Source organism: Ursus arctos, unplaced genomic scaffold (genome assembly GCF_023065955.2).
Source record: "Ursus arctos isolate Adak ecotype North America unplaced genomic scaffold, UrsArc2.0 scaffold_33, whole genome shotgun sequence".
Lineage (NCBI taxonomy): Eukaryota > Metazoa > Chordata > Mammalia > Carnivora > Ursidae > Ursus > Ursus arctos.
Window position 1 is genome coordinate 27,781,963 of NW_026623019.1, and position 21,573 is coordinate 27,803,535.

Below are 21,573 nucleotides of genomic sequence, written 5' to 3' on the forward strand. Positions count from 1 at the left end.
CCACACGCACAGCGGAGCCGCCTGGACTGCAAGACTCGTCGCTCCCCCCAGTAGCTCCGCCCCTTGTGCCCCGCCCCTCTCTGCTGAGTCGGGGGGAGGGGCATAGAGGTCGCGTGACGTGACAGCAGCCCCCCGTTGATTGGGCTTCCAGGGATGCCGGCTAGGAAAGGGGGCGTGTCTGCGTGCGCCGATTGGCTGTCGGGAGGCGCCTGGGCGGGCAGCAGTGGCGGCGGCGCGGGGGCGGGCGCCGGGAGGGACGGGACCGGGCAGGGCAGGGAGGGCGGCAGCGGCGGGCAGGATGGGTCCTCGCCGCCGGCTTTGCTGAGACTCGCTCGCGTGGGCTGCCAGCGGTGGGCCCGCAGTGGCCGCGGGGCATGAAGGGCGCTCTGGGGAGCCCCGTGGCCGCGGCCGCCGCAGGCGCCGCGATGCAGGAGAGTTTCGGCTGCGTCGTGGCCAACCGCTTCCACCAGCTGCTGGACGACGAGTCTGACCCGTTCGACATCCTGCGCGAGGCCGAGCACCGGCGCCAGCAGCAGCTGCAGCGCAAGAGGCGCGACGAGGCGGCGGCGGCCGGGGCCGGCAACCGCGGCGGCAGGAGTCCGGCCGTGGCCTCGGGCCACAGACCTGGCGCGGGCGGCGGCCGGAGGGAGTCCCAGAAGGAGCGCAAGAGCCTGCCGGCCCCCGGCGTGCAGCAGCCGGACAGCCCCGGGGGCGGCCCGCTGCCACCCGGTACGCGCGCCCCGCCCGGCTCCTGGGCACCCCCGGCTAGGCGCTGTGGGCAGGAAGGGAAGGAGAATGGGGTCACGGAGGTCACCCCTCCTCGGCCGCCTCTCGACCCCCAGTGCGAGTCCGGGGTCAGGGGGTCCAGATCCAGAAACGGAAGGGGCCTCTGGGAAGACTTGGGTTAAGTTGAGGGTCCTTGTGGCGGAGAAAGGTAGGAAAAGAGGACGGGAGGGGGCTGTCACGCCCCTTCTAGCCTTTCCCAGCCCCCTTGCGGGGGTGGGGGGAGTGCGGGCGTGGAGTAAGGGTCTTAGAATCCTGGAACTGAGCCTTTACAAGTTTGCAAAGTTGAGGGATGCTTGGGGTGGTGTTGGGGCGGGGATAACTGGGGTCGCTACCCCCGGGAGCTCAAATCTAGAGCTAGCAGAGACTGTCTCCATCCTCCAGCCCAACCACTGCAAGATTCGGGTCCGGAGGAAAAAAGAGAAGCGTGGTGGGGAGGAGGGAGAAGAACCCCTCTTAGGGAGGGTGAGGAAGGAGGACGCACCCGGCCGCTGGGGGTGGTGGCGAGAGCCCAGGGTGTGTGAAGAATCGCGGGGGCTCGGGGTTCGGGCCTCTGTGATGGAGCGAAGGCCTGGGTGACCGCGGGGGCGGGCTGTGACGTCAGGGCCGAGAGCAGAATGCGGCGGGGGCGGACGCGGGGTCCCCGGCTCTTTCCAAGCTCCGTACTTTCACCCCATCACCATAAACCCCATCCCCTTACGTACGGTAGCTTCCAGCAGCCAGCCCGCATCATTTTTTCAATACAGCATGTAGTGTCGTTGGGATGTATAGCTTGTCATTAACTCAGGCTGCTTTAAGAAAAGCGTTTTTAACCTTTAACTTTTTCAACAAGAATATTGAAAGTTCCCCACACCCTGTTTAGCCAGATACCACTGTCGGCATCTGGCCGGGGAAGGTGCTTAAGAGTCGTTTAATCACCTGAACTGCATCAGTTCGTAGTCTGCGAGACTCCAGCTGTGTTTTCTCTGTTTTCCTAAAATAAGGCAGTGGTCCTAAGGTTTGCTTAATAAGAGTGTTAAGATTAAGATGTGTCGTTCGACCACTCCAGCCACTGTTTGGCACTGTATTCAACTCGGCTTTACTGGCTTGTTCCTTGCTTGATTAAAGCTGTGCTTCCCAGCCCGGAGATTACCAACTCCTGACTTAAGTGTTGGGTCTTTGACTCGTGCAGCTAGGTGATGTTTACCTTTATCTGTGAAAACTTCAGTCCAACAATATCACTTGAGAATGAGAAAAGTCCCTATAATAAAGATGTTGAAAATTATTTTAAATGCTACTGGATATCTGAAAACCCCATGCTCGTAGGCCAGTACGTTTATGAGCCTAGGTCAACGGTTAATGAGACGAGATACAGTGTACATTTTGTGTTATAGTCTCATTTTTCTCATAAATCTATTTAGATAAATATAGTAATGAAAGAACTGAGGAAGGCTAAGCTTTTCCTCTCCCTTTACTTTTTAACAAATGTAAATGTATTTTATCCTTTAGAATATTATGAAACTGCATTGAGTGCTGTTAATATATTGCTTTTTAACCATTTTAATATTAAAAATTATACATTTTTATTATAAGAATTTTGAACAATTCCAGAATGTATGAAATAAAAATCTATTTTTCTTGTTAACACCTTGCATTTATGTACATACAGAGCTATTTCTTTTTTTCTAAATTTAAATGATATGTAAACTGAGCTGCAACCTGCTTTCACTTAGCATTGTAACCTAGTGGGTTTATAACTTTTTTCTGTCAGTTGTTCATGATCCAGATGATCTGGCTTTTGAGATCTATATTAAAGATCTTTAGTTAATTTTGTAGTTAGAATGGAAGTTTTGTCATTTGTCAGTTCTTTTTCAGACGTGTTATTTCAGGAGTAAACAGCTCATTAATTTCCATTCATGTAGTTACTGTACTAAATTTATAGAGAGCTACTCTCTCAAGGTTTTGTAGCCCTAATTGATATGGACTGTATTTTTCTAACATTCAAAGTTTTTAATTTAGTTAGAATAAGTGAATGCTCACTGTGGACAAGAATCAAAGTCAAAACATGTTTGACATATATTGGAAACATTTTTGGATGTGGATGTGGAAATCATAAGATTTTCCCATAGAAACAGGTTTTTAATGCCCTTCACTATTTAACGACATATGTAGACCCTTGGGGAAGCCTTGCTCGATAAATTCATTCTTGAAATCCATAGAGGCTATTTTGGCTTTGCTTTTCCTAACCTTTCAGAACTATTGTCTTTGAGTCAAAGCTCAACTTTATTTTGTAGGAAATCTCACTGTAAATTTTGTTGTATTCTGTCCCTTCAAATGGGCTTGGGTTTAGATCAGTGATCAGACAGCATGTGCCAGCCTTTTATTGGAAAGGGCTAGAGAAATTCAGTGTTTGCATTATCTGCTTGGAGCTGCTGACCCAGCACAGAAACAAACTAGGTTCAGTTGCAATCTTGATCTCTTAGCACTAAATTGTGGGGGGGAAAACTGGACGCCTTTTATCTTTGTTTGGGTTTTGGGGAGAGAATGAAATGTTTGCAGTGTATTTATAGTTATTCTAATAAGTAGCCAGTTATAGTTAATGGTTTTTAATCTGTATACCAAAACTTTGGAAGAAGTTTTAATACAAAGTATGCAGTAAATGTCATTTTGAGTGGTGAATTCCAAATTTAATTGATACAATTTAAAAAAATAACCTTGAGGAAGCGAAAAAGGTGGGATAAGCTCCTAAATAATTCTGTAGTTGAGTGGAAATATTAAGATTTTTAAAAATATGTTATAAATAGGAAATTTAAAGCTGCATCAAAATAACTTTTTATGTTGAGGGAAAAGTATTGAAAACAATGGTTGCTGTTGACATATTAGCCAATTGCTGCTATGTCATAGTCTATTGTAGTTTTCAACTTGTTAGATAATTAACTTTCATAATAACACTTTCTATCTAACGTTTCAAATTTGATCTCTATTAGTAATATACATGCCGTCAGATTTGGCATTGCATACTCCTGGGACAAATGTCAGTCTCTGTTTTGTTTCTGCAAGAGAAGCAATGAGCTATTTATGACAACATCTTTCCCATATCCCAAACATGTCATAAGCTCAGATTGTGACATCAGGATGCAAATTGGATTTAAGCCTCTCCAGGTTATGGAACATTAACTAAAGATGGAACTTAGATTTATTATGTAACTTTTCATATTTGAAAAAAAAAAAGTTTATGTTAACTAACAAGTAATAAATTGCACAACTTTATGTTAGTGGTGTCACAGACTTGATTTTGCCTTTAAAATGGGATCAGTAAGGTATTGGAACTATGTTAATATTTACATGTGCCCAGTAAAAAGTTCAGATGGGAAATATTGAGTAGGAAAACAAAAATACGTATAAACACAGATTCCTTAAGAGTCATGTGTTATCTGTCTAAGAGGGGAATCTAGGAATTTTAAAAATACCCATTAACTAAAATACATTTAATATTTTTATAGCCATACAACCAATGTGAAGGGTAAGTTATACCAAGAAAAATCGAAGCTACTATAATGAAAATAGTACATCCTGTTTGAGATGGAGACCTTTTAAATGTATCTAAAGAAAAATAAATACATTTTTGGGAGATGATTTAAGAAGTGACAGAGTTCTTCACAGTGTATTTACCAAGTAATAGCTGCCTTCAGACATAGAATCTAAGAATTTTTAAAGCATCAAAACTATAGAGGAGTAAAGTGAGAGAAAGAGAGAGGGAGAGACTGAAGTCTGTAGTGGCCCTGGCTGAGTGCTGGCCTTCTGCAAATGAGAGATGTACCTTTGAGTGCTGACTGGTCCTTGTATGAGTCGGCAAGTAACAACTTGGCCTCGTATTGGGAAATATGATCATAAATGTATAAAACCCAACAAAGCAGGAGAGCAGGAAAATCTGTTTTCAAGCAAAAAAGATCATAGCAGTAGGACTATTTAGAAATGAAAACCTTAGTAGCCAATGATAAACCATAGTTTATCTGAAGTGCAATCTGCAATCTGAAATACAGAGTGTTTATCCTTTAATTTTTCTGTGTGGAGCTTAACTACCTTGTTTTAACAAAGTTGCTTTTGTCAAAAGTAGTGAAGGTAGCAAATGGGTATATGCAGAGCTGTCGCTCTGTGAGATACCTGTGATTGTCGGTTAGTCGGTATAGTTTATAGTTCCTAGGGCAGAAGAGAAAGCGAATGTATCTTAAAAGTTTTATCAGGAAGTACAGTTGGCCCTTGAGCAATGTGGTGGGGATTAGGGTTACCAACCTCCCGTGCAGTTGAAAATCCACATAGAACTTTTGACTTCCCAAAAACTTAACTACTAATTGACGAGAAGCCTTGCCACTGTATATGTATTATATATCGTATTCTTACAGCAGAGAAGCTAGAGAAGACAATACATTTACACGACCGTATCTAAAAAAGCATGTGTGGGCCTGCGCACTGCCAACCTGTGTTATTCAAGAGTAATCGACTCTGGGCTGTGATAGTATCCACAGCTTTTTTCTTCTCTGAGTGTTTCCAAACTTCCCAGATTTTCCTGTGAATTTAAAACTCACTGTAAATGTGCTGTCATGGACCTGGTGTCCCAACTCTCTGTTCTGATTTGTCCCTGGCAGGCCAGAAGCGAGCTCCCAGAAGAGGGGAGCAACAGGGATGGAATGACAGCCGGGGGACAGAGGTGACACTTGACAGAGCAGAGAGGAGATCCTACAGGGAGTATCGACCCTATGAGACCGAGAGACAGGCGGACTTTACACCTGAGAAGTTCACAGATGAAAAGTACGTACTGCAGACCTCTGCCGGGAGGGCGGGGGGAGCCAGAAGGTTTAAGAGAACTGCTAGCCTTTGCGACCTTTTCATGGTGCCAGTCCTGGGGCTATTTTGCCAATTGAAGTTGGCAGTTACTTTAAGTGACACATGAGGGAAGTGATTGTATGGTGAAAAATGAATTATTTTTTGGTAACTACACAAAGCACTCCCGTAAAAAAAACTACACAGGAGTCTGTTAAACCGGTTAAATTTTCTTTTGCAGTTTAGGCTAGGGATACAATTATGGTTTTGATTTAACATTACTCATTTAGAGTACTAACACATTTGAACAAGTTCCTGGCCCCATCGTTAGGTCAATTGGCTCTCATGATGACATTTTAAGAAAAACTGATAGAGTGTGTAACACCCAATTTCTGGCTCCCATACCTTCCTCTAGAAAGTGCTCTGAACTGGAAGGTGGTCTCAGCCTGGTGCGGCTGGACACCACTCCTGAGTGATGGGGCAGCGTGCAGGCTACCTGTGCCTACCTGTGCACAGAGCAGTTCCCAGTGTCTTATGCTTGGTACTAACATGACACATGCTTGCTGCCGAAAGTTTGTGTTAGGAACTCAACCTGCACAACACTGAGTTTAGAGTAAACAAACAACCTGCGAATCACATTTAAAGAAAAACAGGTAAAAAAGCTCAGGGAACTAGAGCAGTGTGTGGTGACGCTATCCACCATCAATAGTTTAATGTCAAGCGAGCCATTATTCCCAAAGTCCTTCAACTTCTTGACTCCTAACTCTATTTAGGATCCTGGCTACAAGTTTTTACCAAAGGACATGGCTTTGTCAAACCGTGTTCATTAACCACCGCCGCCTCCCAGAAAGTGCAAAAGTCCAGCAGAGTAGCTCAGTCTGGGGGGCTGAGGCGGGTGGTGACTTCCACAGATCTGTTCCTTACCCGTTCCATGTTCAGAACATCAAGATGGTGTATCTGCCATCATGTTGGAGGGTGAGGGAAGAGAAAGGCTTAATTCTGCTATTTTTGGTGATTACTTCAATTTTGCTGTGTAATGGCCATAGTCTGCTTGCTTACAAAAAGCCTTCTGGATCAGAGCTACTTATCTGGGGAAGCATATGTGTATTTTTTTTCTCACTTCAGGGATTTATTCTGTGGAAATAAGGAAATTATAGCTCAAAAGCACAAACTCATGTTTCCAGCTTTTTTAAGTAGCAAAACTATGAGTCTTAAAAGGGTCTGTATATGTTAACACAAAATGATGCCTGTTAAGTGAAATCATACATGTATATAAGGGTAGGGGTAGGGTGGGATATGGGATTATGGAGGGATTTTTCTTTTTTCTTTAAAAATAATTTCAGATTTACAGAAAGTTGCAAGACTTATACACAGAATTCCCATATACCCCCACCCAGATTCCGCAAATGTTAACATTTGTTTTATCATACGCCCCACATTCCCTTCCTTTATACACACACACACACACACACACACACACACACCTTTTTTCTTTAACATTTAAGAGTGAGGTGCAGAAATATCTCTTTATCCCTAAATACTTTAAATGTATTTCTAAAAACATGGTACAGTTATCAAACTCATGAACATTGATACAATTCTGTTATCTAATCCTCTAAATCATGTAATCTACAGAGCACTCACATTTCACCAGTTGTCCTAATAATGCTCTTTTAGCAAAAGAAAAAAAAAAGCCTGGTTCCGGATGCAGTCCAGGGATGTGCATTAATGTAGAACAGCTCCTTAGTCTTCCTTTATCTTTCATGACTTTGACATTTTGGAAGAGTGTGGGCCAGATTTTGTAGGACAGCCCAGAATTTGAGTCTGTCTGATGTTTCTTCATGGAATGACATTATGCACTTTGGCAGGAATAGCACAGAAGTGGCGTCTCGTGTCCTTCTCAGTGCATTACATTAGGTACATGTAGGGAATTTACCTTCAAGGAAATTTGAAATTATTTTTGATAAGTCATGTATTATCAGAAAAGATATTTTCCTTAATCTCTTAAATAGTACTTTCCTATTAATAAAAATCCGTAAGACAATTTGACAATTTAGAAAATGCATGCGATTATAAAGAAAATTAAAACCGCTTATCTTACCATGTAAGATGATTACTCTTAACACTGGCCTAATTTTTTCCTTTTCTTTCTTATACATAGATATACTTAAATATTAAGATGATAATACATATGTACTGAGTCTTTTATATTCTTTCAATTCCACTTGACATGGCAAAAGTGTTTTCCACGTCCTTAACAATGTTTGGTAAACGTTTTTTATGGTTCTTTTATGATGTGTTTGGCTGTGGTGCAAGGGTAGCGAGTATCTTAGGACCCAGTTTGTGCTTTAGTGAAACTTTGGTTGTGTACATGTAGTGTGAAAACAAATTGGGATGAGGGGGTAGCTTTTGATACATGGTGACCAATAACTATCCTGGTAACCTGTCCATTTACTCTATCACTAACAATCTATAAGAGCATTTCGCATAGCTCTTTCTCTAGGTTTGAATATAATAAATTGAATTTCATCTTTGCTTATTCAATAGTGAAAAATCATATCACCTTGCGTTTTCTATGATACCTATACACGTTTATTGGACAGAATTATAGAATCTTGATAATCTTGGTGATTTTTTTTTTTAAGAGAGCGTGCACGCACAGAGGGAAGGGGCAGAGGGAGAGGGAGAAAGAGGATCTTAAGCAGGCTCCACTCCCACTGCAGAGCCAGGTGCAGGGCTTGATCTCACAACCCTGAGATCATGACCTGAGCTGAACTCAAAGAGTCGGATGCTTAATCAACTGAGCCACCCAGGTGCCCCTAGAATCTTGATAATCTTAACAGATGATATCTAATTCAGTCTTCTCCATGTTTATGAATGAGGAAACAGAGACCCAGAGTTGCAGTGATGGGTACTCGGGTCACAGCCGGCTCACGTGGACTTTTATTGCACTAAGGCAGAACACGTATTTTCCCATAGAAGCAGTATCATGAGTGGTGCTGGTCCATGTGGCTCTGGTGCAGAGATCAGCCAGGTCACTTGCATATAATCCAGGAGTGCAACTACTGTTTTTAATGCAGTAGGAATTTTTCTTTAGGCTCCAAATAATGAATTTAAGTGAACTCTTTGAACATAGGCTATTAGGAAATTAGTCTGCCTCTGTATGGATACATTTTGACTCTTTGGCTCTTCCTGAAGTTTACTGCTGGTCATTCAGAGTCAGTTCTGTTCTGAAAGAATCACTTACTCAGATGTTTATTTATTTTTTCCTCCTCATAAGGAAGCATTTTTAAAAATTGGGGTAAAATATACATAGCATAAAATTTACCATTTTAACCACTTATAAATGTATGACAGTGCAATGGCATCAAGTACATTCACGTTGTGCAACCGTCACCACCATCCGTCTGCAGAACATTTGTATCTTCCCAGAGTGAAACTCTGTACCCATTAAACACCGACCCCCCTTGGCCTCTCCATGAACTTCATTCCCTTTACCTGTAAAGCAGGTGCTCATGTCTACTTATGAAGATTGTCGTCAGTGGATTACAGGGATGTAGAGCAGAGTGCTTGGCTGAAATGTTATTTTCCTTACTTTTGCTTGTGAGTACACACACATAAAGCTTCCGAACTAGAGTGCAGGATTTCTCAATGCTCACTAACCTGCAAAAACAACAAAAGGGATATGTTTTATCATTCCAACTTTAGTATATGTGCTGCTGGCAAGAGCACAAAGAGGTTATATTTTATAACCAAGAGATTATAAAGAAGCAATTGAGAATATATTTAATTGGGGGTGTGGGTGTGGGGAATCTATGGAGTAAAGAAAAATGGTTCAAGGGACTAAAGTAAACCAGAACACACAGGGCTATTTTAGGGTCAGTTTCAATCACTATCATATTGTAAATGACTTTGTATTTTGTTGGTATCTGATCTAGATTTCGTGTAAAGTTAGACCTGATTTTGACTGTTGGCATTATTTTCCATATATGTTGTGTTGTTTCATTTCCTCTCAATATTTCGGTAGATGTTTTTTCTTTTATGGCCCTGTCCAACTCCCTGTTAAGAACTTATTGTTACTTTAATTTTGTCATTGTTTTAGAACTCTGCTTCAGATATTTATCATAACGCGTAATGGACTTTGTGACAATCTCTATTTAAAATTTTTGTTTTGGGGGCGCCTGGGTGGCACAGCGGTTAAGCATCTGCCTTCGGCTCAGGGCGTGATCCCAGTGTTATGGGATCGAGCCCCACATCAGGCTCTTCCGCTATGAGCCTGCTTCTTCCTCTCCCACTCCCCTGCTTGTGTTCCCTCTCTCTCTGGCTGTCTCTATCTCTGTCGAATAAATAAATAAAATCTTAAAAAATAAAATAAAATAAAAATAAAATAAAATAAAATTTTTGTTTTGGGGCGCCTCAGTGGCTCAGTCAGGTAAGTGGCTGACTCTTGATTTTGGCTCAGGTCATGATCTCAGGGTTGTGAGATCAAGCCCTGCATGGGTTCCATGCTCAGTGGGGAGTCTGCTCGAGATTCTCTCCCTCTCCCTCTGCCCTTCCTTGCCACGTGCACACATTCTTTCTTTTTCTCTGTCTCTCTAAAATAAATAAATCTTAAAAAAAAAAAAGAAAAATTTTGTTTTCATCAGGGGTGGTGGAGGTGGGAGGCAGAAAAGCCAACCCGGAGAATTTTTTTAGGATGATGTTTCTTGTAAAAGACTTGCATAAAGATAACAATTGTTGATTCTATATTTTTTAAATCTTTTTGAATAAGAGAATAGTGAGTTTTGTATCTTTTTACCCAATATCATATAGTAACTTTTTAATATAACATTTTCAGCCATAGCAATAGCCTGGAACATACCTCTGGTTTCGATGCTTAAGCCACTAATTCCACTAGCATTCAGTAAGTAATTTGTAGTGATTTTAAATTTTTTTTAAAGCCTCGACAAATTAAAAATGTAATTTATTTTATTCAAGTAAGGTTGTAATGATGAAAAAGATGTGGACCTTCCTGCAGTAGCTTTGAGTCCTCATAAAAAATGACAGTGACTAGAGACATGACCAAGAATGGGTGTGAGGAGAAGTAGGCGGGCGGTCAGGCCGTGGCGCCAGCGGATGTGGCAGGGGAGGAAGGGAAGAGTGTAGAAGACAGTTGTTTCTCGGCTTAGGTACTTTCATGCTGTGAGTTAGGGACCATAGGAGGAGCAAGGGGTCAACGTTGGTCATGTATCTGCAGGGCCAGGGCATGGACAGAGGGCATGTCCTGGAATCAGATAGACTGATAGACTATCTGATAGATGATAGACGCAGGGTCACATGAACGAAGGTCACATAGCAGTAGCATAGAGATGAGGACAGTGTGTGCCAGGAATAGGAAGTCAGGAATGCAGGTACACGTAAGGACAATCAGGTATCCAGAAGAACGAGGGAGGCAGCTGTGTGTGAAGCACCAAGACTAGTGAAATGAAAGAGGCGAGGTATAGATCTGGTCCCTTTATGTGATTCTGGACGTGCCTACCTGTGACAAGTGGAATTGGGTAGCTAAGGAGCAAGGGGAATAGCTTGTGAATTTCGTACCCTGTTTCAGTATGACCGATTACAAAAGTAATTTTTTAAGGACAGGCAGGGAAAGAGAAGCCAGAGAGGTCAGAGGAAAATTAATGGTCAGCGGTGTCAAATGATGAATAGGGGTCAAATGACATAAAGACAAAAGTTGCTGTTGGCTTTAACAACAAAGAGCTTCAGCTGTCCTTGGAAGTTTGTGTAGGGCAGTGGGGGTAGAACTGAGGTTGTTGCAGGTTAATGTTTTCAGCCCCAAGTGTCACTGACTGGTTGTGTTTGGGAGAGGGAAATTTGGGAGGGGGCATAATTTGAAGTTAAATTATTTCTGTTATACAAAACATTCCAAATTTAACTTAAATATTAAATATTAGAGCCGGAATGAATCTTAGAGTTTATCTAACCTACTCATTTTATAAATGAGGAAACTGAATCCAGAGAGAGAAAGGGATGCCCCTCCATAGTGAGACCTACCCAGGACCTGCTTCTCTCGTCTGGCTCCCTCACCTAGCAGCTGTATGACCATGGGCAAGTTACCTACCTCCTTGGTGCCTCTTGTTTCCTGATCTGTGGACAGTAGTTGCATACTGAAGTTCTGTTTATGAGAATTAATTACGGTATGCGAAGTGCTCCGAACAGTGCTTCAGGTAGTATTAATCAGTAAAAGTTAACTATTATTCAAGCCACCATTCTTTCCAGTGTATTACAGCTGTCATGTCCTTCTAGAATTTTTTTCTGAAAAGAGTCTTCTTAGCCCTTTAATCCAGTTCACCGCTTTTGATTATACCCGTCTCTTCCTAGACCCATTGACAGGTTTGATCGAGACAGACCACTGAGAGGCCGTGGAGGCCCAAGAGGGGCCATGCGAAGCCGCGGCAGAGGCGGCCCTGGGAACAGAGCTTTCGACGGTTTTGACCAGAGAGGGAAACGAGATTTTGAAAGGTATGGCGGGAATGAGAAAATGTCAGTTCCTCTGTAACTGCTGTTTTTGCTTCATGCTCTTGGTAATACATGGTATGGATCTGTTTGTTATGTATTCATATTTAGTTGACTTTGTATAGTGTGCTTTTATTCCTGAGGGAGCTGATCCTGGAACAGCTTTTGTGATCAACCTTTCTAATTGGGAGATTGACTGGAGACTACCTTTAGTTTAGGGGAATATTCTTTCTTTCTCTAGAGCAATCAGAACTGAAGACAGCATGGGTGGATGTGGACTTCGAACCTGGGGGTCAGGTAAAGATACCAGGTACGGTGCAAATGTGTGCTTTCTGTGAACCTACGATTAGATGGAAATCTCTGGATCTTTAGTTTCCTTTCATGAAAAGTATTCTCTGTTGTGCTTTCACTGTCTTTATATTTGTGTGCCATGAGGTAGAGATCCATTTTACGCTTTCGTTTAGTGAGGTGACTTTTTAAAGCATGTTTGCTATGTTGTAATTAGATTTGAAAACTACTTTTAAAGTTCTTTTATCACATTTTAGCCACATAATTTGTGTTTGCTGACGCGCTAGCCCGTGGCACTGTGCATTTGCGTAGGCCTCAGAATGCTGTTTAAATTCCCGGATATTCTATACTTGATTTTTCTGTGACCCCCCCCCCCCCCGAGGTTCTCGTATACATTGCATCTTGATTTTATGAACTCATTTGCAGGTTGAAGCGCAATGACAAGTTTCACTGGAGGTTCAAATCTGACATTTTTCTGAGGCTTCGTGGTGTCTCAGATCTGTGCCAGTTTTGCTACTTAGAAGAGGTACTTGGTTCTGCTGTTTCTGCCATTTCATGGCTGCAGGGACAACGTCTTCCTGTGTCTGTAAAGACTAGGCGGCAAGTACTTCCGGGCAGTGCAGGGCAAGAAACGGGTCCCCCAACTCATGTTGGGGGGCACGCTTTCCACACGTTCGAAGGCTTGAAGGAATCCAGACTTCCACTTTTCTTCTTCTGAAGAATATAAGCTTTTCAGATAAACTGATGTTTCTGAGACTTTTGTCCTTAGAGACAAATGTACAAAACAATACTAAATGTAATATTACACGCACTACCACTGCATATCTGTATTGTCCTTGAGAGGAAAAAGAAACTTGTCGAATGTTTCTCAGTATAGGGTTCCCTAGGATCTTGATTACGAATCTTTTAATTTTGTTTATTTTACTTTGATAATATATATTTTAAAAAGTAATACCTCTGAGTCATCTGATTTACCACTTATTTAATACCACCAATGCCACCACTGCCGGGGGCGCCTGCGTAGCTCAGTTGGTGAAGCGTCCAGCTCTTGCTTTCAGCTCAGGTCATGATCTTAGGGTCCTGGATTCGAGTCCTGTGTCAGGCTCACCGCTCAGCAGGGAGTCTGCTTGTCTCCTTCTCCTTCTGCCTCTCCCCCTGCTCACACTCTCTCAGTCTTTCTAAATACATACATACATACTACCACTCCATTTCAATGCAAACACTGGAACTTAAAATAATTTTGGCCTCAAGCGATTATGTTCCCTAAGGGATCAGCACTGATCTTATAACATGAAGAGGTAACCAGGTGTCAGGTGTGCTTCTGGTGGACTGGCAGGTCCCAATGCTAAAAGGACGCACATCGCATGGCATTTTGGATTGGTTTTTGAGTTACTAAGTCAAAGCTCTGAGGTGGCAATAATTTGTAACTTGAAGATTTTCAGAGAATAAGACTTGAATTTCTTATTTAATAAATGGAAATACTGATTTTAATCATGAAAACAGTGTAGTACAGGGAAGTTATATGCTGCTTTTGATTAATAAGAAAAGAGCAGAGGTGAGCCTAACGTAGTAAGGCTGTTCATGTCTGGGCAAGGCCAAGCACTGTGCAGCGTATTGAAAGTTTGAGGGTTTTGGGGGCACTTGGGTGGCTCAGTTGGTTGAGCGTCCGACTCTTGATTTCAGCTCGGGTCATGATCTCAGGGTCCTGGGATTGAGTCCTGAGTTGGGCTCTGCGCTCAGCAGGGAGTCTGCTTGAGGTTCTCACCCTTTGCTCCTCGCCCGTCTCTCTAAAATGAATAAATAAATCTTTTAAAAAAATAAAAGTTTGAAGATTTTGCTGTAGTTAGTATTCCTCTTTGACGGCATTGGCAGTGCTAACTAAATTTATGGATAAGATGTTTTCAAAATGGTACAGTGAGCCATTTCCCAATGTTACTGGTTTTCTTAACGGTTTGATAGTGGGTGCCCATGCTGAAAGTGGAATTTTCTCCATTTGTGGTAATTAAAAAAATATATCAGATATCAGATATGATTTTCCTGTTACTAGTTGAAACACACTCGCAAAAGTGGTTTTCAGCAATGGTGCCTTCCAGCTTTTATTTCAGAGAGCAAGGTGGTCTTATGTAATAATCAAGTAACATTCGATTAAAATCTGTTCACTGTCATAGATCTGGGTAAGTGTGAAGTCTGAATTTGAACTAGATAACAAAGCCTTGAGGTGTTTAACATAGCTTTGTGGAGTATACTTGTGCAAACAGGCATTTTCTGCATTCATATAACTGAAGTCAAAATATACACATGGGCCCTGGGGCTGTATCTTTCTTCTGTAAATCCAACATTATCTACTTTCAACAAAATAACAAAATCCACCAACATAAATTGATGCTAATTTTGAAACACCATGGTTCTGTAGTTTTGGTCACATGGTTCTGTAAGAGCTGTAAGCACATTAGTTTTTTGTTTATTCATTAAATAATTTAGGTCAACACAGGAGGGAGATCTGTGATTTCTCTCCTTTTTTTAAATCAGCTTCTCAAGTTTAAGAAATGCTGGTGTTTACATAGCCCTTTTATGATTTTTAATTGTTGAAAGCTATGAACTACCAATAAACCTATAGTCTTTAGCCCCTTGGTTTATTACGTTGCCAAGGGAATAAAGAGAAAGTTGGAGTGGTTTGTGCTGCTGCTAGACTTTGGGCTCCTGGATGCCAAAAGCCCTGTGACCCTGCCCTGGTCAGGCTGATGTGCAGAGGGAGCCTCTGCGAAGGGCCTCCGCCAGGCAGAGCAGCAGCCGCGTCCTTCCAAACTCAGAGTGCGTTTGATTTACGACCTTTTTTAAAAGTAAAAATTAATTATTTGGAGTGCCTGGCTGACTCAGTCAGAAGAGCATGCAACTCCTGATCTTGGGGTCATGAATTCGAGGCCCACACTGGGTGTAGAGATTACTAAAAAAAAAAATTTTTTTTAATTAATTATTCAAATTCTGTATCTAAAAAATTCATTTTTAAAGTTTAGTACAATAGCTTTGCATGATGAGTAAAAAAACTTAATTGTAAAAAGTCAATTCTGTTATTACAGTTCAATTTATCTTTGCTTTTTAAAAAATAGCTTATGTTGTGATACTTTTTCCTTAATGGGAGATGAAAAAGTGCTGGGGTCTGTGTGTAGAGTATGAAATATTTCTAATGGGGGGCGCCTGGGTGGCACAGCGGTTAAGCGTCTGCCTTCGGCTCAGGGCATGATCCCGGCATTCTGGGATCGAGCCCCACATCAGGCTCTTCTGCTATGAGCCTGCTTCTTCCTCTCCCACTCCCCCTGCTTGTGTTCCCTCTCTCGCTGGCTGTCTCTGTCTCTGTCGAATAAATAAATAAAAAATCTTTAAAAAAAATATTTCTAATGGATATACTTATATTGACTAATTTTAACATTTCCCTGAAAATGAAATTTCTTTTGCTGGGACTGTTTTGTTTTTTTTTTTAAGTAATAATCATATAGGATTAACGTTAATATAAAAAGGAAAAGTCAAGATCATGTGTATTAGAATTCAAATTGTGTCTCATTGTGCCTTAATTTCTGATCTGTAGATTGCATTTAGATGCGATGGTATATAAATTGATGTTTCAGAGCCTTATTTTTCTGGCACAGTTATCACCAGCCTGTTTGTATTCTGCACACTCATGATTGTGGAATGTTTCCGTCATTTTCGAGAAGTTTGATACAGTGTATTCTTGTGTATTGTGAGTCATTTGACACTTGCGAGTTGAGAATTTTATTTTTTATTTTTTATTGAGTGGTAGTTGACATACAATATTGTATTTGAGGTGCATAACATAGTGATTTAACAATTACATACATTATGAAATGCTCACCACACTAGTGTCGTTACCATCTGTCACCACCATAAAAAGTATTACATTATTGCTGTCTATATTCCTTGTGCTGTACTTTTCATCTCCATGACTTATTTATTTTATAACTGGAGTTTATAGCTCTTAATCCCCTTCACCTATTTTGCCCATCCTCCTCCACCCCCGTGCCCCTATTGCAACTGCCCATTTGTTCTCTGTATTTATGAGTCTTTTTTCTTCATTTGTTTTGTTTTTTAGATTACACTTTTGAGTGAAATCATATGGTATTTGTCTTTCTCTGTCTGACTTATTTCACTTAGCATAATACCTTCAGATCCATCCATGTTGTCAAGAAGGGCAAGATTTTATTCTTTTTTATGGCTGAGTAATACCCTGTTGTACATATATATAGGACCTCTTTATCCATTCATCTATCAAGGGGGCACTTAGATTTCTTCCATATCTTGACTATTATAAATAATGTTGCAATAAACATGAGGATGCATATATCTTTTAAAATTCATCTTTCAGGGCATCTGGGTGGCTCAGTTGGTTAAGCGTCTGCCTTCGGCTCAGGTCATGACCTGTAGTCCCGGGATCAAGTTCCGCATCAGGCTCCCTGCTTGGAGGGAAGTCTGCTTCTCCCTCTGCCCCTCACCCCGCTCATGCTCTTGCTCTCTCTCAAATAAATAAAGAAAATAAAGAAAAAAAATTTTTTTAATTAAAAAATAAAATTCATCTTTCGGGGCACCTGATTGGCTCAGTTGGTTAAGCATCCAACTTGTGATTTGGACTCATGTTGTGGGATTGAGCCCTGCATCGGGCTGCATGCTTGGCAGGGAGTCTGCTTGGGATTCTCCCTCTCCCTCTGCCCCTCTCCCTGCTTGCGTGCACACGCACTCTCTTTCTCAAATAAGCAATCTTTAAAACAAACAAACAAAATTCATCTTTTCCGGGGGTGGGGGAGCAAATACCCAAAGTGGCATTGCTGGGTCATATGATAATTGTATTTTAATTGTTGGAGGACCCTCCATACTGTTTGCCAGAGTGGCTGCACCATTTACATTCCCACCAGGAGTGCACAAGGGTTCCCTCAGCAACACTCGTTATTTCTTGTCTTTTTGATACTAGCTATTCTGACTGGTGTGAGATTATATCTCATGGTGGTTTTGATTTTTGCATTTCATCACTGATGCTGAGTGATGTTGAGCATCTTTTCATGTGTCTGTTGGCCATCTGGATGTCTTTGGAGAAATGTCTCGGCAACTCCTGCCCATTTTTCAATTGGACTGTTAGTTTTTTTGGTGTTGAATTGCATGAGTTCTTTATATATTTTGGACCCTTTTCAAAGATCTTCTCCCATTCAGTGGGTCACCTTTTCATTTTCTTGATGGTTTCTTTCATTGTGCAAAGCTTTTTTATTTAGTTTGATGTAATCCCAATAGCCTATTTTTGCTTTTGTTTCCCTTGGCTGAGGAGACAGATACAGAAAAATATTGCTAAACAGATGTCCAAGAGTTTATGGCCTATGGCCTTTCTTTCTTTTCTTTCCTTCTTTCTTTCTTTCTTTCTTTCTTTCTTTCTTTCTTTCTTTCTTTCTTTCTTTCTTTCTGGAATTTTATGGTTTCAGTTTTTACATTTAGGTCTTTAATCCATTTTTGTTTTATTTTTGTGTATGGCGTAAGGAAGTGGTCCAGTTTCATCCGTTTGCATGTAGCTGTCCAGTTTTCCCAACACCGTTTTGTTGAAGAGGCTGTCTTTTCCCTGGCATAGAGGCTGTCCTAGACTAGTGGGTTTAGTCGGGCTCTCTTCCGTTGCACTGGTCTATGTCTTTATTATTGTGTCAGTACATACTGTTTTGTTATTATAACTTTGTAGTATAGTTTGAAATCTGGGCTTGTGATATCTTCAGCCTTGTTCTTCTTTCTCAAGACTGCTGTGGCTATTTGGGGTCTTTTGTGGTTCCATACATGTTTAGGATTGTTTGTTTTAGTTCTGTGAAAAATACCACTGGTGTTTTGATAGGGATTGCATTGAACCTATAGATTGTGTTGGGTAGTGTGGACATTTTAACATATTAATTCTTTCAATCCATGAGCATAGAGTATCTTTTCATTTATTTGTGTTGTCTTCAATTTCTTTTATCAGTGTCTTACAGTTTTCACTGTACAGGTCTTTCACCTCCTTGGTTCAGTTTATTCATAGGCATTTTATTCTTTTTAATGCAATTGCAAATGGGATTGTTTTTGTATTGTCTCTGCTAATTCATTATTAACATCTAGAAATGCAACAGATTTCTGTATATTCATTTTGTGTCGTGCAACTTTACTGAAGTCATTTATTAGTGCTAATGGTTTTTTGGTGGGTAACTTAGGGTTTTCCATATCGTGTCATCTGCAAATAGTGAGTTTTGTTTCTTACCTATTTGGATGCCTTTTATTTCTTGTCTGGTTGGTATGGCTAGGACTTTTCGTACTATGTTGAATAAAAGTGGTGAGAGTGGACATCCTTGTTTTGTTCCTGATCTTAGAGGAAATGTTTTCAGTTTTTCACCATTGAGTATATTAGCTGTGAGTTTTTCATATATGGCCTTTATTATGTTGAGGTGTGTTCCCTCTATACCCAGTTTGCTGAGAGTTCTTATCATGAATGGATGTTGAATTTTGTGAAATGCTTGTTCAGCGTCTGTCGAGATGGTCATATCATTGTCCAGCGTCTGTCGAGATGGTCATATCATTGTTCAGCGTCTGTCGAGATGGTCATATCATTGTTCAGCGTCTGTCGAGATGGTCATATCATTGTCATCTTCATTTTGTTAATGTGCTTTGTCATGTCGATTGATGTGCCAAGTATTGAGTCATCCTGGCGCTCCTGGAGTAAATCCAGTGTGATCATAGTAAATGACCTTTTTAACATATTGTTGACTGCTGTTTACTAATATTTTGTTGAGGATTTGTTCATCAGAGATACTGGCCTGTAATTCTCTGTTTTGACTTTGGTGTAAGGGTAATCCTGGCCTCATAGAATGAATTTGGAAGCATTTCTTCCTCCTCTTGTTTTTTGGAATAGTTTGAGAAGGATAAGTATTAACTCTTCTCTTTTTTTTTTTTGCATTTTATTTTATTTTTTTATTAATAATATTTTTTTATTATATTATGTTAGTAAAATATTTGATAGAATTTACCTGTGAAAGCATTTACTCCTGGAGTTTTTTTGATTGCTAAATCAATTTCATTACTAATAGTTGGCTAGTTACAGATTTTTTATTTCTTCCTGTTCGGTCTTAGATGATTGTATGTTTCTAGTAATGTATCCATTTCTTCTAGGTGTCCAGTTTGTTGGTGTATAACTTTTTGTAGTAGTCTCTTAATGATTCTTTGTATTTCTGTGGTGTCAGTTGTAACTTATCTTTCATTTGCGATTTTATTTATTTGGGTCTTCTCTTTTTTTTCTCCCCCTTGATGAATCTGGCTAAAGGCTTATCAATTTTATTTATCTTTTCAAAGAACCAGCTCTTAGTTTCAGGATCTTTTCATTGTGCTTTTGGTCTCTGTTTCATTTATTTCTGCTCTGATCTTTATTATTTCTTTTCTTCTACTCGCTTTGGGCTTTGTTTCTCTTTTTCTAGTTCCTTTAGGTGTAGAGTTAAATTGTTTGAGATTTTTCTTGTGTTTTGAGGTAGGCGTGCATTGTTATAAACTTCCCTCTTAGAACTGCTTTTGCTGTGTCCCAAAGATTTTGGACCATTGCGGGGTTTTTTTTTGTTGTTGTTTTAAAGATTTTATTTCTTTGAGAGAGAGAGAGAGGGAGCACACAAGCCAGGGAGGGGCGGAGGGAGAGGGAGAAGCAGGCTCCCTGCTGAGCAGCAGCCCACCCCAGGACCTTGGGATCATGACCTGAGCAGAAGGCATATAGATGCTTAACCGACTGAGCCACCCAGGCGCCCCTGGACCATTGTGTTTTCATTTCATTAGTCTCAAGGTATTTTTGATTTCGTCTTTGATTTCTTTATTGACCCATTGGTTTTTTATTAGCATGTTGCTTAGCACCTACATGTTTGTGTTTTTTCCAGTCTTATTATTGTAATTGATTTCTGGCTTTATATTGTTATGATCAGAAAAAGATGCTTGATATGATTTCAGTCTTTTAAATTCATTGAGACCTATTTTGTGGCCTAACATGTGATTTATCCTGGAGAATGTTTGAAATACTTGAATGTATATTCTGTTTGGGGATGGTTTGTTCTATATCTGTTAAGTCCATGGTCTAGTGTGTCTTTCAAAGGCACTGATTGATTTTCTGTCTGGATGATTTATCCATTAATGTAAGCGGGGGGTTAAAGTCTTGTACTATTACTGTATCACTGTTGATTTCTCCCGTTATGTCTGTTAACATTTACTTTGTATGTTTAGGTGCTCCTGTGTCGGGTGTATAGATATTTATCATTGTTATATTCTCTTCTTGGAGTGATCTCTTTATCATTATGTAATTTGTCTCTTGTGAGAGTTTTTGTTTTAAAGTCTATTTTGTCTGATATAAATATTGCTACCCCAGCTATTTCTTCTTCTTCTTTTCTTTTTTTTGCTTCTCTTTGCATGGTAAATGTTTTTTTCATCTCTTCACTTTCACCTTGTGTATGTTTTAGGTCTGGGTGAGTCTCTTGTAGCCAGAATATAGATGGATCTTGCTTTTTTTTTAACCCATTCAGTCACCTATGTCTTTTATTGAAGCATTTAGTCTATTTACATTTAAAGTAATTATTGATAGATATGCATTACTGCCATTCTGTTAATCATTTCCTGGGTTTTTCTTTTTTTTTTTTTTATTTCTTCTCTTTTCCTTTCTTCTCTTGCTTTCTTCCCTTGTGATTTGATGACTTTCTTAATATTATGTTTGGATTCTTTTATTTTTCGTGTATCTATTACAGATTTTGGTTTGTGGTTACCATGGGGCTCACATGTAACATCCTACGTATTTAACAGTCTGTATTGTTGATGGCCACTTAAGTTTGAACACATTCTAAAAGCACAGGTTGAGAAATTTTATGGCCTCTGCTAATACTTGGAATTTCCTAGGACAGTAAGAGTTTTAAATAATGGTTCTGGTCATTTATAATCTGTTTTTAAATTTAGGCCATTCATAGAAAGTTCTATTTCTAAAAGTACTTTTCACAGTTTTCAAGTCATTTCAATGGATAAGCAGTTTTCTCATCTTCATTTTTATGTGGATTACCTGTGTGTGTATATAATTCCTTGAATGGTGTTTACTTAAGAAAAAGGATATTGAAATGTATTTTTTCCGTCTTGAATATGTAAGAGCATTGATGTGAACATGTTTGTGTGACTGGGATGATTCTCACT

At 40.4% G+C, this 21,573-nt stretch overlaps 1 protein-coding gene across 2 annotated transcripts in view; it reads left to right on the top strand.

The window, feature by feature from the left end:
* Nucleotides 1-270: 270 nt before the first annotated feature.
* Nucleotides 271-21,573, top strand: part of HABP4 (hyaluronan binding protein 4) — a 40,356-nt gene continuing 19,053 nt past the window's right edge. Inside the window, exons 1-4 of one of the 2 annotated variants that reach the window (XM_026518691.4) lie at nucleotides 271-729; nucleotides 5,409-5,571; nucleotides 11,944-12,084; nucleotides 12,320-12,388. In XM_026518691.4, coding sequence (XP_026374476.3) covers nucleotides 375-729; nucleotides 5,409-5,571; nucleotides 11,944-12,084; nucleotides 12,320-12,388 — 728 coding nt within the window. In that variant the 5' untranslated portion in view covers nucleotides 271-374. The remainder of the gene's footprint in view (nucleotides 730-5,408; nucleotides 5,572-11,943; nucleotides 12,085-12,319; nucleotides 12,389-21,573) is intronic. The other variant, XM_026518692.4, reaches the window with a different exon arrangement.